This window comes from Leptinotarsa decemlineata, unplaced genomic scaffold (assembly GCF_025532065.1).
Source record: "Leptinotarsa decemlineata unplaced genomic scaffold, Ldec_3_MD MMD2_P_RNA_scaffold_5, whole genome shotgun sequence".
NCBI lineage: Eukaryota > Metazoa > Arthropoda > Insecta > Coleoptera > Chrysomelidae > Leptinotarsa > Leptinotarsa decemlineata.
In genome coordinates, this window is record NW_027412532.1 from 269943 (window position 1) to 288085 (window position 18143).

The 18143-nt window shown below is 35.5% G+C and overlaps 1 protein-coding gene across 1 annotated transcript; it reads right to left on the reverse strand.

Annotated features, from left to right (window-relative positions):
• Positions 1–1127: 1127 nt before the first annotated feature.
• LOC111517119 (uncharacterized) lies at positions 1128–17496 on the reverse strand. The gene is made up of 14 exons (XM_023173168.2): positions 17340–17496; positions 16853–16975; positions 13750–14932; positions 10194–10266; positions 8700–9438; positions 7634–7871; positions 7355–7512; positions 5636–5779; positions 5432–5551; positions 5203–5322; positions 3973–5152; positions 3751–3823; positions 1916–2600; positions 1128–1543 (listed from the first exon to the last, which is right to left on the reverse strand). The coding sequence occupies exons 1-14, from the start codon at positions 17425–17427 to the stop codon at positions 1305–1307; spliced, it is 5163 nt and encodes a 1720-aa protein (XP_023028936.2). The 5' UTR covers positions 17428–17496; the 3' UTR covers positions 1128–1304.
• Positions 17497–18143: the final 647 nt, after the last annotated feature.

The window sequence follows — 18143 nt, forward strand, 5'->3', positions numbered from 1 at the left end:
TTTTTTGGAGAGATACGACTCTCAGGCGGCATGCTGCGCTCCGACTACGCGCAAGCGCTTGTCTAACGCTACAGTGTTGCCGGTGTGCGAGTTATTTCTGCATAATCCCGTGGAATCCAAGTCACATCGGCAGGGCCGTATTCAGGGATATTTTCGGCCAACTTTGCCGAATATTCGGTGGAATGTTGCGATTTGGTGCATCGCAGAAAGCGTAGTAGTCGCGCGAACCATACGGTGGTCCAATTAGGATATTTTCGTTGACAAGCGAAGTTAACAGTTGTTTCATTCATTGACTTATTGTATTTCCCAAGTGATACTAACGGAATAAAGCAATTAATTACATAAAAATATTTTTATAATCCGGTATTCGGACGGATAGGCTCTAGTTATCAGGATTCGGTCGGAGAGTTACTGTACATCCGTTTAATTTCTAGTATATAAAGCCAAAAATGTATTGAATGTGGTTAGATGATGTATACCAAACAAAAAAATCAATTTCGAAAATTTCATACGGCTGCATTGGATGATAATTGTTATTACTAATTGCATATTTATCTTTGCTGTCACGTCCTAAACCTTTCCAAGGTTTTTGAGGATGAATAAATATTATTATCAATTAAATTCCAAATGCGGTAGCTGACGACGTATCACTATTGTTCAAAAGGTTTTTTTATTGTAAAGTTTCTACTACACAGTTGTTTCACAACCTATAAACTGCGGGTTTTTCATACCAGTAGGTTTAATTTAGTTCAAATATATCCTCAAATTAGGAACAGATGTCTAATGTTCCACCTACTGGAATATATACATTGCCGGTCATTGGACTTGGTATTCAGAATATGAAATACAATGTATTCATCGAATAACTAGTAAAGTAAATTATCTACAAGAACAATTTGTTCGGGCCTACGCTTTACGTTAGGACTGGACTGACACCAGTCAGAAAACAACTACACCACGAAGGGCGTTAGATATAGTTATCCAACGCCCTTCGCGGTATTGGCCAGAGGAGTAGTTGGTTTCTGACTGAACAAATTGTTCCTGTAGATGGCCATTGACATTTGTCAAAAGCACTGTCTCTGAATATAGGCACTTTTACAGGGGAAAGGCAACAAATTAAAAATAAGTTCAAGTTTAGAATGTCTGTTTTTTTCAATATCATTATCTCAACATTCAAGCACTGATGCAACAAAATATAGTACAGAAATCTAGGCAGTAGAATCAATCCAATGCCAATTTGGTTCTTCCCACGATCAGAACTGCCAAATCATTTTCTCGATCCATGCTTTCCATTCAAGACATGACTATGGCTGATCTAGTATATGTTCGATCGGATCGAGTAAGCATTTCACTTCATTCAACTGTGACACTGAAGTTATCCTGTCAATTTCGGCGCATATCCAATTCGACAAATGTAGTTTTTCTTCTTCCAAGTCAACGTCATCGCTTGTACTTCTCTGATTTTCCTTGTCATCTTCAAAAGTAACCAAATCTTCGATTTCATCTTCCATTGTAGCTTCTTCAATTATAACTATATTTTCACCTGAAATAATAAGTACTCATTCAATATTCAAATTCAAATCGTATACAGAATAACAGTTCAACAATTTACATGGATGTGACCGTTTCAGTCAAAATGTGAAGTGAGGACCCCATATATTCACGCCGGTAGCCAGGCCGGAGTGGCTTGGATAGCCACGTAAAGAGGACCGCGAATGTGAAGCTGAAAATCCGAAAGACTCCCGAGAAGGAGACGACTAACGAAAAAATGGAATGAAAAAATGCATGAAAAAACTAAAGGTTGGTAGCATTGTCTCGAATAAAATGTTAATTTTCTACCTTGCATCGAAACACTGTGGAGAAAGCTAGACATACTGTAAAACATATCTGTGTACGAATAGAAAAAGAAACAAACCTTCTTTCAGTTCCAGTTCTTCTATGATTTCTGTCGTTTCATCTTCTTTTTCACCTGATAATTGTTTTTCGTACCTGCATACTAAATGTATGTGCTTGCACATGTTACATCTGACGCTGGAATCGATGCACGTACACGAATACTGGTGCAGACATACATTACATTCCGGGCAAATAATTTTACAATCACATTCGAGCTTCTTCTGCTCGACGAAATACATTTCTTGCTTCGTGGACGAGGATACTTCCCAACCATTTTCCATTTTCGCCACCGAGTTCTGATCAAGTTTTTGGCTTTTATCGTGCCTCAACCTCAAGTCTTTCAATTTGCTGCTCAGTTTACCTTTACGTATCGTTGTCAATTGTTCAAGGAGTTTTTCCCGTACAAACTTCAGTATAGCGAAAATTGTTTTGTCTAGTTTCTTGCTACTGTTGCTTTTCAGGAAGATGTGCTTCATAGTGTGATGCATGCGTTCTACGTCCATGTTTGCGTCAAAGTTGCTGTTTAGACGATAACAGTAAGCCCAAGCTTCGACTTGATTGACGTAGTACGTTAAAAAATAGTTTCCAAACTCCAGCGTCTCCTTGTTTTCGAACATATTGTTCAAAAACGTCTCTAACATATTGGGAAACGCTTCTATATCTTCTTCTTGAAGTAATGCGTGTAACTGCTGGTAGACCGCTACCTAATAAATAATTTAATTACTAATAAATAGGCAAAAACAATTCGACAAACAAGCATTCGTTTTCATGAACAATTCGTGAGCAATAGGTGAACAATACAGTAGTTTTAATCATATTAGAGTGAAAACAATGGTCGTGAAGTCATTAACATTTGATATTGCAACGCCGTAAAACTCATTTACATTGTGTACTTTTCTTCTTCTTCCTGTATTCTTGTTTGTTCTGACTGTGCTTGCGACAAATAAAAAAAGAAATTGATACTGTCTCGGACATTCCTTCCATTTTTTACCATTTTCAGCAAGCCAAAACAACTGAAACATTGATTGCATAACAAAATAGTTCCCAACACGAAGGGTTCAATTTTGTAGAGATCTGATTATGTATTTTTTGCTGATATGACACAAATTTGAATAATACTTTTACTATTTGCCTAATCCAATTTTTGATAAAATAAAAATAGGTTTTGAAAACATGACCGATGATTGACGAAACAATTTCTATAACAATCAGTTCATTTGCTTGGAGTTCAATGGTGATGCCATATCGAATGGTTGGATTTGGAGCACATCTATTTATTTTGTGTTGGCTACCCTGTATTTCTGTCATTAATTAGTGTCAGTTGTCATGTGAATTTTTCATTACATTACGTCAACAAAACAATAACTGGAAAATGAATACAATGTAAACAACTATCAGAGAATAAACAAAAGCAATTTAACCAACGCACATCCACTTCAGTGTGGGCTCCACCTGTAGTAGCAACATAATCCTGGAACTCCTGGCTGGATAGCCCTGGTAGCTGAAGCCATTAATCGGAAAATAAGAAGAAGAAGCAATATTAACGATAAATACACAAGATAACCAACTTACAAAATCCACATCCGATAAAGCTGACTCTAATTTCGACTAAACATTACAAATAAGGGCATAATTTTTTGGATAAGAGAGGTTTTGGCTGTCTACTTCTCCATCTTCATACAAAAAAATTGTGCAAATATTCCAAAGTAGGAAGCCAAAACACTTGTTTTCCAAAAAGATCTGTCCCAATCATAAACACCTCTCAATTTATAATTTTTTTCATATTCTGCATTTTGTATATTGGACTTCTGCCAACTAAGTGAGTGTTTTAATCTACAGGGATATTTATCATACCTGCGTTTCCTTGGAAGCAATCTTTGCAAGATTTTTTCGCCATGTTCGGTCTACGTGCCAAGAGCAATAAAGCCTGCAAATTTTTGGGATATTAAATGGAAAAAATGCATACAAACATCTATACTTGAACATGACTGCAAGTTTTCGAATTATCCAGTATGATATTGTAAGATACTAGTTCTTTCTGTGTTTCGAGGTAAGGTATTTTGAGGATGAACTTACCTGTATTCAGGGGGTTCCATAACATTCACCCATGCTTTATAGAACGATTCTGGTATGTCTGACATGAAAACTTTCGTTGAAATTTTCGACTCTATACTCGCTTCGATACAAGAGAAGAACAAAACCATAACCTCTTCGTCTGTTCGATTGGAAATCATGAACGAACAGGGGAATCCCTCCCTCATTTCGTCAACTACCATCAAAGTTATCAGTTCGAATCCGTAGCTGTTCATTTCATGCGTTCCATCTACACAGATGCAGTCATTCCCGAATTTGCTGAGAATATCCCTCTGACCTTCCGTCATGAGAATCAAAACAAAGTCGTCTCCTTTTAAAAATGAATACTCTTCCGATACACAATCTTGAGGTTTGTAGAAAAGTATACAGTTACTATTCTGCAGTTTTTCTATCCATTCTTGCTCGCTTACGGACTCATCATTCTTTTGCCTGAGGGAAGTGTCGTTTAGATTGTACGTATGTTCGATATTATACAAATCTTTCCTAGTCAGCAGATGAATTCTCTCAAAGTTTGTATTGGACACGGAATCTCGAATCTCGTCAAGAATTACCGATAACGGAATCTTCGCAGCTAGCTTGCTGGCCAGTTCTTGCTTCACTTCATTGTCCAGAAGTAAATGGGCCAAGTCCGTGTCGTGTCCGACATGCGTTGAGATATATTCCACGCGGACTGTGTCATTCGCCTCTTGAGTAACGGCGATACTGGCTGGACAAAACGCATTTATTTTGTTTGAACCTTGGGACTTCAAACGTCTCTTTCCTTTTCCTTTGGCGGTATAGTTTCCAGACCTGTGGCATTCGTATACTATTTTAGTGGAATTTGTGGAATTCTGGCTAGCGCGGTTCTTTATGAATAATGACTTTGCTGTTTTTTCTTCCTCCGTTTTCCAAAGTAGAAACTCATCAAATGTATCGAACTGTCTAGTTTCAGGTTTGACGGTTATTTCATGTTTTTCTAGGAAATGCTTTATCAGCTTAGATTTGAATGTATCTTCGTATTTACATAAAGGACACTTCACTCGGTTGCGTCTACGATTGAGGACAATCTGCCTCTCGTGCACCCTTTTGTGAGAATTGAAATTATTAATTTTCGAAAACACCTTCGAACATACGGTACATTTGTAACTACAAAACTTTTTGGGGGGTAAATTGTCAATTTCATCTGAAATAAGTCGAACATGAAATAAATAAATAACTGATGTGATAAATTACCTGGATGAAACGTTTTCACATGCCTCTCCAAACTAGAATATTTTGTAAAAGTTTTTTTGCATGTATTGCAAACCTCTCTTTTATCAAACGTCTTTTTCGGTGCCATTTCAACCAATTTATCTAAAAAGTGAAATGAAAACGATTTAGCGTAAAAATCAAAAAACATAGATTTTTGTCTACTTCATCAGACGGAACACAGGAAGATTTTTAGAGGAAATTATTGAATTACCTGGATGAAATCTTTTTATGTGCCTTTCTAAGCTGCAGTATTTGGTAAAAGATTTATCACATTCATTACATACAGCTCCTGTTTTATAAATCTTTTTAGGTAACAATTCTTCCACTTTGTCTAAAAAGTACAAAAAAATTATATGATGTACTGGCCAGATGTGTTCCCAGATATCATAACACAGATATCAAGTACCTAACGTACCTGGATGAAATGTTTGGACATGCAGTTTCAAACTGGAATGTGTTGTATAAGTTGTTTCGCATAAATCACACTCTTTACTTTGCATACTTGAAACTCCAGTTCTGAATAAATATTGTGATATCATGAAAACAATAAATTCAAATTAGTCTAGGTTATATTCAGCGAAGTACTTCAAAAGGTGTACCTTAGTATGTTTAGCTCTTGTATTGTTGTTTGTAGTCAACATATTACTTTTATTTATGGTTGTCGGTGTTGTGAACACAACACATGAAACGAACTTCTTTCCGTAATCTGTGATCATGGAAAAGCTTTTCGAAGGCCACACCAGTGTTGCTCTGGAGTACACTGGGTATTACAGGTTCGCGTACTACGAAATGTCCAGGTAGCGTATAGTGTTGCCTGATAGGTTTTTCCATAGATAAAACTAGCAATCGCAATACTTGCGGTAAGTTTTTGGTGGAAAACACTGCAGCTTGTGTTATTTAGTTATATCCAGTGTCCCCTGTGTATATGTTTTATTACTTGTAGTAACTTCTTGCTAAGGTGTTTTATACAAAAAAAAACTTTTTCCTATTCAGTATGTACTCCAAACATACGTTACGGAATTGAATCAGATATTTTTCACAGGATTGCTACACATATAGTATAAGAATGAGGTAAAACTTCACTTACATGGAACACTGTCATCCTCCCGATGTTACGAAATAAGACACTTGCCTTATTGAATATTGCCTCTTAAGCATCAATCTGGATAAATTACGAATGAGTTAAATATAGTATTAAAGAATAGATATAGCTATTATAATTTACTGAAGGTGAACTAAAGTCACTGAAGTTTTCCTAGGGAATTCCTTTCAGAGTAACTCACAATAATAGATATGTGTACTAGTCCTTCATCATTTTGATAGACCATTGTTGCACTTTTCTTTCGTATTTATGCTATTATGTTGCATTTGAAGACAACAATAGCAAAAGCTACTTTTGAAAAATTAATTGATTCATTAAATGATATTGAAAGTGGAAACATATCAAATTTACACTCAATGGTCATGCGTCACTTTTTCTTCATTTACAGTGTTCTTCAACAATATCTGTAGTGATATTAGCTAGGTAACTAATACAACTGAATAATTAAAGGACAGTATATAAAATAGTAGTTCTACTAAACGAGATAAAAAGTGATAGTTTACTTCATTTACATGACCATGGTATGGTCATATTCATTCAAATAATGAAACAGGAATAAAGAGACACTGATTAAACATAATAAATTGATCGATGAATAACTTGGACATCGGAATGACTATCAGAAGCTAGCCTGCCTAATATAGATGTTTGTCTCAAGACGCTTTCTTTGCCATTGGGAGAAGTTTTTCGGTTAATTTCATAAATCAGCCAATTCTGTAAATGCATAATAGCTAATAATTTCCTTAGGTCACAAAGCTTGCGATAAAGTAACTATTCACATTTGATTTAAAATAATGGCAATAATATTCATTTTCAGAATGGTTTCAGTTCAATTTTTTCATTAAATACTTTGTGCGTATAGATTGAAATGTCATAAAACTGTAACAAAGCTATAATATATTCGATACGTTACAATATATATCCCCAAGTGTCATTCGAACGGTGCCAATGACGTACGAGAAGTGCTGAGTTGACTTAATAGATGCTGCCTCTAGACCCGACACCAGCCAGCGTCTGGAGACAAATGTCTACTTTGGGCTGACGACCTCATTGACAGTTTTGACACGTCGGTTTCGGCAGTTTCTTGGAGCGCACTGGTGCGAAATTCAAAACGTGTCCCAAGTTTAGAATTGTTTATTCTCTTAGAATTTTGTGATTTGAGGTAGATGTCATCACATTTTCTAGCACCACTGGTTGAATTGGGTGTGCATCACATGGAATTCCACAGCAGGAACGATCCTCCCAGCAGAGCTGCAACACTATCTTCTTGATCCACGCTTTTCCAGTAAAGTTGGTATCTTGGGAGTCGACTATGACGACCGATCTAGTAAATGTTCAACCGGTGCAAGGAGGCGTCTCACTTCGTTCAATTGTGACACAGAAGTTATTTTATCAATTTCGGCGCATATCCAATTGGATAAATGTAATTTTTCTTCCTCCAGATCAAAACCTTCATCATTATCATTACTCTGACTCTCCTCGACATCTACAAAACTGACCAAATCTTGGATTTCATTTTTGAGGGCAACTTCTTCAATGATGTTTTCACCTGAAATAAAGAATATGTATTCAACTTGGCTTCTACTCCCCATCCTGTGGTGGTGAATGTTGATGCTAAAAACATGTGAAATTGTTACTGAAAATGGAAGTTGAAAGTCACATTCGAAATCGCAAGTACATTCATTTGCAATATCAGGTTTTGTTGTTTTTTACCAATACTTGTGCTATATAAATTAATTTGATAAATTAACAATAAAATATGCTGTCTTTTTGAAAAATAAGGTGTAATTTTTTCTCAAAAATGTTTCATTCATTCATCGATTTGATGGGAATTGAATAGATTCAATACGATTGTGCAAGCTTTTTTCCAATCCTGAAAACAATTCTGATATGCACTTTTTGATGTCGCTGAGCTCTGTTAGCTATTCAGTTTTTATCTCCTCAATCGTTGCGAAACGCCGTCCTTTCATGGGTCTCTTCAATCTTGGGAACAGGAAATAGTCGCAGGGGGGCAAATCTGGTGAATACGGTGGCCCAAGCTATGCTTTCAATATTCACCTCATTTTTTGAACAGACCTAGTATTATTTGCGGTGATTTATGTTTTTATATTTATGTTATATTTCAATTATTTACATTTTTATTCAATTAGGACAAACTATTGTTTTCATTCATTATATATTTATTATGTAGTGCAATTTTCGATTCACCATATGTACAGTAAGTACCAAAAATGGTTAATGAAGGTAATAATAATAATTATTGTTGTTTTTCAAGTCAAAACGTGTTCCCCTGACATAAAAACTCGTTCTTAACCTTCCGGTACATTCTCAACGAACCATTTTATGTAATCTATTCTTGTGTACAATTAAAACACACCTTTACCTGATTCCATTTCATCTCCCAATTCTGTCACTTCCTCTTTCCCACTCAACAACTGTATTTCTTCTACGATTTCGCGCCCATCGTTGTCTTTTTTGCTCAACAATCCCTTTTCATATCTGCATACCAAGTGTATGTGCTTGCACATATTATACGCCATGCTCGAATCGATGCACGTACACGAATATTGGTGTAAACATGCGTCGTCACATTCCGGGCAGACGATTTTACAAGTACATTCGAGTTTTCTCTGCTCGACAAAGTACGTCTTTTGATTTAAGGATGACGAAACTTGCCAACCATCCTTTACTTTCATCACCGAGTTCAGGTCCAGCCTCTGGCTTTTATCGTGTCTCAAACGCAAATCCTTCAACTTGCTAGACAGTTTACTTATATTGATTGTCGTCATTTGTTCGAGAAGTTTCTTCCTCACGAACTTCAGCATGTCAGTAACGCTTTTCTCAAGTTTATTATTTTTGGTACTGCTCTTGAAATATATATGCTTCAGAGTGTGATGCATGCGTTCCACGTTCATATTTGCATCAAAGTCGCTGTTGATTCGATAACAATTAGCCCAAGCTGCGACTTTATCGACGTAGTTCGCTAAAAAATAGTTCCCAAATTCCAGCGTCTCGTCATCCTCGAACGTGCTGTTCAAAAATGTCTCCAACATAACAGGAAATACCTTTATATCTACTTCTTCGAGTAAAGAACGGAGATGCTGGTATACTATCGCCTGAAAATTATTCAATCATCAGTAAATTCATAAAGATAACATAATACATAACATGCGACTATTATTCTACTAATTTATTTATAATAATACTTTACACCAACATAAACCGTTGTAAACATAAGCTTGTACAGTAGTTATTTCACCAAACTACATCCATTCAACAAATAAAGCAACCCAAACAAAGATAGATGCATGATCACCAAGCACATTTGCATCTGGTGGGTGAAATAAACAAGTCTCGTTACGCTGGCCAATCAGATTCAACTGCAATCGGCTGGCGGAATTCATCGTTAAGTGTCGAAGTGGTCAGTTACGTTTTAACGCATGAGGTGTGTATATATAAGTTGTATATTCAAGTTGAACTACAAGGAGTCTACAGTCGACTTGTATAAACGGAAAGAAAACGATTAGATTTGTAAATTTGACTTTCAAAATCAATGGTGACCAACACAACCATATTGTTTGTATAGAAATATTATCTCATGAGTGCATTTATGTTCATTTTGATAGTCATATTCAAACACACGCCTGCGCTAAGGCGTTCTAACCGTATGAAAGAACAAACAAGGAGATAAAACGTTAAGTTTGAGTAGAGCCATGAATATGAAAGCACGGCCTGCTTTCGAAAGCGCTCGCATATATTAATTAGAAGTTATTTGTTGTTAGTTTTTGAATTATTGTTTTTTTCCTGCTATAAACACTAAGTTTCTTGGGGGAAAATATTATTATTATTATGTATTATGGTCATAACATACTTGCGTTTCTTCAGAGGTGATCTTTGCCAGATTTTCTCGCCATGCTCGGGCCACATGCCAAGAGCAGTAAAGCCTGCAAAATGTTGGAATTTCAAATTAGAAGAAACAAATAAGTGAAGGATATTAGGTCAGGCCTTAGCAACATTTAAGTCGGGTTGAAAACAGTCGGAAATGTACTCATTATATCACTTGACGTTTTTTTTTAAATCGTGAGTATTGAAAAAAAACTTGTCAAAAAATTATTGAACAATTTTTCATGATCTACAAATGTTTTATAATTCACTTCATTGTCAGATGATTTCATAATATTGCTTCCCAGAACCAATCAAAGGCGATTCATCAGTAAATGAGACACATTTATTGTGGTGTCGCATAAATACAATAAGCTATAAGCTTCAAACAATTTGGATTTCAGTCAAACAAAAATACTCACGATGCCATATTTTCATGCTTATATGAAGTGTATAGTAACATTAATAGACGGAATATTACAGCGGCAGTCTTTTGCGACTTCTCTAAAGCATTTGACTGTGTTAATCACGAAATTCTGCTCAGGAAACTCTATCTCTATGGTATTGAAGGTATTACTCATAAATGGTTTGCTTCTTATCTATCAGGTAGAAGTAAAAGGATTAAATATACAACAGTATCTGATTTTTCTAACATATCTAACGGAGTACCACAAGGATCAGTACTGGGACCTACCCTATTTCTACTCTATATCAATGACTTGACTACCATTGATATTGAGGGTAAATTTACTTCATTCGCCGATGACACTACAATATTAAGGCGCAATACCAGCACAAATGATCTATATAATGCCATCAGCTCTGATATTTCCAAACTTTCAGATTGGTGTGAGGCAAATTTACTAGCTTTCAATGTCTCAAAAACTAAAGTTTTATCCTTTAATGGCATTGTTGATAATATTCCTCTAGCCTCGAATTCGAATGTGATTGAGAACACGTCATGCAGCAAATTTCTTGGGTTATTAATTGAAATTTGAGGACCACATAATATCTCTTAACAAAAAACTTTCATCTGGATGTTATGCTGTGAAAATAACTTCTAACGAACTAGGACTAACTGCAGCTAAAACTGTCTATTATTCATTAGTAGAATCACATTTAAGATATGGGATACCTTTCTGGGGGGGTAAGTAATCAAACTCGACTGGAGTCGATTTTTATTCTGCAGAAAAGGTCATTAGGATTTCTCTGTAGAGCCAGGCAGCGAGATTCTTGTTGGCCTTTGTAGCAAACAAAATTTTATCACTGTATGCTCTATTCATTTTAGAAACAGTTTGTTTAGTGCATAAACATAGAACTGAACTTCCCTCTATTGTCTCTCGTTATACCACACGCCAGACCCCAAATTTAAGTCTTCCCATACCTAACACTACTTTAATTAAAAATTTTATATTGTATAATGGTCTCAAGATGTATAGTCATCTTCCAATCTACCTAAAATGCATAATAATCTGTAGTGAATTTCGAAAATATACAAAGGATTGTCTTATCATATTTTATACACATTTCTCTCTATACATTTTTATTTTTTAAATTATTTTTGTGTTTGTAAATGTATGTGTGTATATATGTGTATATACATGTGTATATATGTGTATGTGTGTATATACACACATCGGAAAAGTCTAGGGATATTTTTATAACATACTAAATATCATAAAAATGAATGCATGAGGTCGTTTAATTTCGATTAAATTGGTACACTCGACCACCCTGTAGATTTCTATGGGTTGAACAAAGCCTGCAAAAACGGTAACTAATCTTTTATCAAGTTTTTTACAAACTGGAGGTTTTCGGCTAAAATGAATAATCTGAAAGTGTCGAGTTTGTACATTCTATGCAGTTCTTGCTCAGCAATTAAACTGAAAATATTGTGCTTTAACATGGAACGCCATCATTTACCATTGGCTAAGATAAATAGAGCTGTAGGGCTTCTTCAAGGTGGCATGCGACAAAATGATGTAGCTCTTCGTTTGGGGGTCTCCCAAAGTGTTATCAGTCGATTGTGGCGGCGTTTCCGTGAAACTGGCAGTCCAGCCGAACAACATCCAGGGCGAGGACGCGCTACAACTGCAGTTCAAGACCGATTTTTGGTCTTTATCGCAAGAAGACAACCGAAAATCACAGCACCTGAGTTGGTTAACATGTTGCAGCAGACGCACCAGGTAACCATTGGTCGTGATACTGTCAGAAATCGACTGCATGAAGCAAATCTCCACAACAGAAGGCCACTTAGATGTCCACCTTTGTCGAGAGGCAATCGCGGTAGAAGATTAGAGTGGTGTTAAGAACATCAAAACTGGGATGCAAATGATTGGGCCACAGTTTTGTTTACAGACGAATCCAGATTTGGATTTCATCCAGATTCTCGTCGAGTAAGACTGTGGAAACGACCTGGACAGTACCTCGACACCATTCTTCTACCTATCGTCCGTCCGTTTGCTGGTGCTGTTGGTGAAAACTTCCACCTAATGCACGATAATGCTCGTCCACATGTCGCAAGTCTAGTGACTGACTGGCTCACCAACGAAGGAGTTGATGTATTGCCATGGCCAGCACAATCACCGGACCTGAATCCCATCGAGCATGTGTGGGACATGCTTCAACGTATAATTACTCCGCATATGGGGAACATTCACACAACGTTTCAATTGAGAGAGCTTTAAATCGCTGAATGGGCAAATGTACCTCAACAAGACATTGACAATCTCATTTTGTCGATGCACGATAGATGTAGGGCCGTAATAAACCAGCGTGGAGGCCATACTTTGTACTGATTCCAATTTTTTTTGTATTATGATTTTTTTTCGGGGTGCCAAAGAGCCATATTTTTTTTTAGTTTTGCTTATATGCGCACTCATTATTTTTGACCATTTAATAAATTTTGTTGTAAGTTACATTCGTTTAATAATCACCCGTGAACTTTTTTTTCCCTAAAGCGATCTAAAAAAAAATTATTGCCATTTTTAAAAATATCCCTAGACTTTTCCGATGTGTGTACATACATATATATGTTTATATATTCATATATATTATATATTATTCGATTATATTTGTTTATACTGCATTTATATAGTATATAATCCAATGTTTTTCAGAAAATGCGACTTTTATGACAGGACTAGATATTTTTATCAATCTACTAGCTTATATTCTGATTTCATGCACTTGACTATGTTTTTTCTTTCTCAAAATGTTCACCAAAGCTTTGTCAATAAGAACTTTTCTTTGGACAATAAAGCATATTCATTATTATTATTATTAAATTATGAAAAGTAGCGTCCCGAGAACAGAACCTTGGGATACCCCGTGAGCTTCATTCAGGGGTATTATCACCAAATGAGACTCGTTGGTGGGGCAGCGTCATTTACGCTCTAATTAATGATATTCCAGTTCCTCTAAACCGTAGTATGATACATTTTCGAGAAGAATATTGAGATGTTAAGTGAAAAAAAATGAATAAAAAAATATATTTTTTATACTTCCCATAGTTTGAACGTGACAGTGTTACCATCGAAACTCACCTGTATTCTGGGGGAGCCATGATTCTCACCCATGCATCATAAAACAGTTCCTGTATATCTGACATGAAGAATTTCGGTGAAACTTTCGCTTCCATGTTCGTTTCAATACAAGCGTAAAACAAAGACATAACCTCTTCGTCTATTCTGCTGGAAATCATGAAAGAACAGGGGAATCCCTCCCTCATTTCGTCAACTACCATCAAAGTTACCAGTTCGAATCCGTAACTGTTCGATTCGTGTGTTCTGTCTACGCAGACGCAGTCATTCCCGAATTTTCCAAGGATATCCTTCTGGCCCTCCGTCATTAGAATCAAAACAAAGTCGTCTCCTTTCAAAAACTGATACTCTTCCGATACATAACCCTGAGGTTTGTGGAAAAGTACGCAATTACTCTTCTGCAGCTCTTCTATCCAGTCGTGCTCGTTTACGGACTCATCAGACTTTTGCCTGATGGAAGTGGAGTTCAGATTGTACGCGTTTTCGATATTGTACAAGTCTTTCCTAGTCAAGAGATGTATTCTTTTGAAGTTTGTGTTAGTAACAGAGTCTTGAATCTCTTCTAGAATATTAGACAACGGAACCTTCGCAGCAATTTTCTTGGCAAGCTCTTGCTTCGCTTCCTCGTCTAGTAACAAATGAGCCAAATCGCTCCCGTGCCCGACATGCGTCGAGATATATTCCACGCGCACTGTATCATCCGCCTCTTGAGTGAGGACGATACTGGCCGGGCAGAAGGCGTTTATTTTGTTCGAGCCTTGGGACTTCAACCGCCTCTGACCTTTTCCTTTGGGAACATATTTTCCAGACCTGTGGCACGCGTACACGTACTTTTTACGGTTCGAATGGATCTGCGAGCCGCGATTCTTTATGAATAACGACCTTGTTTTTTCTTCTTCTTCTTTTTTCCAGAGGAAGAAATCAGCCGTGCCATTGAATTTTATACTCTCGGGCTTGATTGATATTTCGTGGGACTCTCCGAAATGTCGATGCAATCCTGTTTTGGATTTGTCTTCGTATTCGCATAAAGGGCACTTCAGTTGTTTTTGTTTATAACGCGGAATGGTCCTCTGCCTCTCGTGCACTCTTTTGTGAGCTTCAAAACTTTTCAATTTCGAAAATTGCTTTGGACATTGAGAACACTTGTAAGGATAACGTAATTTTTTTGGCAAATCGTCAATTTTATCTGAAACAATTGCAACAGTAGTATTTGATGGAATTTGCTGCTAGTCTACTAATTTTACAGAAAAGGGCAATAATGTATATGGGGAACCTTAAACCAAGAGACTCCTGTAGAACCTTCTTCAAAAAACATAATATTCTTTCCCCCCCAAAAAAAATAATATTCTAACGGTAACTGCATTATTTATACTTGAATCTGTGCGTTTGATAAATATGCATACAGGGTATTGTATTTGTATTTATTTATTAAGTAGGCAAGTAATGGCTACATCCCAATATTAATCACATGCCCCGATTTCAAAGCTTTTGCAATTGCGCTATTTTATTTTTACCAAGTAGAAAAAGTAATGTTGTACAATAATCAAAATGAGGTTGTATTAGGCTTTTAAAAAGAGTCAACCTAGCATACATATACACTTTTTTACATATACGAGAGAAAAAAAAAGTTTTTTAGATATTTTTTTACAAATAAAATCAGCATGACTATTTAGTTTTAAATTTATATCAATTATAAAACCCAAATATTTTATTTCAGTCACAATTTCAATGCTAACATTATTAATTTTTATAACAGCATTTGCCCAAAAAATTTGATCATACTTATAGGATGATGTCGAAATCATACTTTTTGTTTTACTGACATTTAGTTTCAGTTTATTGATAAATAAATATGTTTCAATGCTATATAAAGACCTATTCATTTCAACAATTGCCTGATCCAAATTTTCATGTGTACAATAAACCAATGTATCATCTGCAAAAAGATTTATACAGTGTGATCCAGATATGTGATTAATATCATTTAGGTAAATAATAAAAAGCAGTGGACCTAACACACTACCCTGGGGTATGCCACTCTCAATTATAAGTTCATCTGACAATTCTTTTCCAAATTTAGTTTTTTGTCTTCAGTTGAATAAGTAACTTTGAATCCAATCGAAAACAATCCCTGATATCCCATAATATTTTAATTTTTCAAGTAGAATATTTCGGTCAATTGTTTCAAATGCCCTTTTAAGGTCGAGAAATGTCGCAACAATGTACTGATTTCTATCAATTGTATTTTTCCATTCAGTTATTAAAAATTGTAGAGACGTTTCACAGGAGTGTCTAGCTCTAAAACCTGATTGGTTGCCTATAAACAATTTATTGGTATTAAAGTACTGAATTAATTGGTTATATACAGACATTTCTAACACTTTTTCAAGAGTTGGTAGTATATTTAATGGTTCAGCTTTAATTGAGTTAATTTTCGGTACAGGAACAACAGTGGAAATCTTAAATTGATCTGGAAACACACCGATTCTAAGTGATGTGTTAATTAAATTTAATATTGCGTACCTAGCTACATCAAAGCTTTTTTTTAAGAAATTATCATTTAAAATTTCTGCTTTGTTAGTTTTGTCAATAAAATCCATATCCTCACCATCAAATGTGAACTCCCGCAGCTTAGTTTGAATAACAACATTCTCGAGATGAAATTGTCTTCTAAATTCTTAGGACTCAACACCCAATTCAATTTTTCAATTCGATATAACAACATACTTAGATAAACATACATTATACATTATAAACAAACACCTGAAGAGTGATTCTTCATACTTTTATACTACTTTAACGTAGTTCACCTGAAAAAGTACGTTAAATGTATAGAAAGCCCCGCATAATTCAGAAAAGCAATCAACACTTGTTCTAAAATACATCGTACTCTAAGTTAATGATAGTATCAAACTCACGTGTTCCGTATTTGAAAACTGTCGAGAGAAAATTTCACTAAGTGATACTTTGATACTACTCTCAAAACCCAAGATTCGATATGAAATATTCTTCAGGAATTCTTTAAAGAAAAATACTAGGTGATATGACTATGAGCCTCTCTTTCACATTCCATACATTGTATATATATATAAATGGAAGAACTTACCTGGATGAAATGTTTCTACATGGGCTTTCAAACTAGAGTATTTTGTATAAGATCTTTCGCATATGTTGCATATAGCTCCTACCCTGTAAGGCTTTTTTGGTGGACTCAATTCCTCCAACCTATCTAAAAAATGAAGTAAAGATTATTTCACGCAACAACTGTAGGTTGGAAACCTACAACAGCTTTTCACCACGAATCAAAGGTTTGAAAATTCTAGTAGATCAACACTTTATTGTAACTCTACAATCTATTTTTCTATAGCTTAGATGAATTATTCAGTACTGAACGAGAGGAATTTGCAAACATTCCCCCAGTGAAGAAACTTGTACACAAACGTCTGGCAGATATAATCCAATATCCGTGATGATATTAGCCACGGTAGTAGTTGTTATTCGATCTGCATATGCCTGTTCCTACCGTGTAAGAAGATTGGTAGAGGTGAATATTTGAAATATCTATTCCAAATATTCAATAATTTTGATCTTACCTGAATGAAATCTCTTCAAATGAGCCATCAGATTGGACTTTTTAGAAAAGGGTGGTCCTCCACAAATGTCACATGAAAATTCTTCCATTTTTTTATTTTTTCAAAATATTTGTGATAACTTCCATAACACCACCGTCACAGTAACGATGACATGTGACACATGACAATGACAAGACATAAATATTTTCGAAACAGTGTTGCTTCTCGATAATCAATCATCTCGAAATTTCAAATTATAAAAAAAGTCATGATTTTTAAGCAACGAAAGTTTCATCCCCTACAGTAATATCTTCACAGATGTTACTGTGAAATATCACAACGTAGGAGAAATTGGATATCTCTTTCAGTTTCACCTACAAATCAGAGAGACGATCCGACTTTCTCTCAATGGGAGAGTTCACTTGATTTTAAAATAAGGCCCCCATAATAAAAGGTGTCAATTTTGTAATATTTATAAAATATTGTAGTTATACTTTTGTTAATTGGAAAAGATGAGATAAGAAATATGAGTTCTGTGATGACAACAGAACTGTCATAAGTTCGACAGTCCAAGATGATGTCTGTCTCTAAACACTATTAAAGTAGATCGCCAATCGATACATGTTCACTTCATATGTGAATATGGACTGATAAAACCTCCACTCTCTATCTTTTTAAAATTTGAATTAGTTTTTCTTTTTATGATTTGACTTCATATATTTTTCAATATTCTGACAGCACCTAACTAGTACCAATGAATGACAAGGTGTTTGGTTGTGAAATATTGACTATACAAAATTGTTAATGGATACTTTGGCTTAGCAT

Coding starts and splice junctions, on each gene's coding strand:
- LOC111517119 (XM_023173168.2), bottom strand. CDS start 17,427: ATGGAAGAATTTTCATGTGACATTTGTGGAGGACCACCCTTTTCTAAA. Junction 7,513..7,633: donor TTACTAGATCGGTCGTCATA/GTCGACTCCCAA, acceptor CAATTCAACCAG/TGGTGCTAGAAAATGTGATG. Junction 5,780..7,354: donor AATGAGGTCGTCAGCCCAAA/GTAGACATTTGT, acceptor ATAACCTAGACT/AATTTGAATTTATTGTTTTC.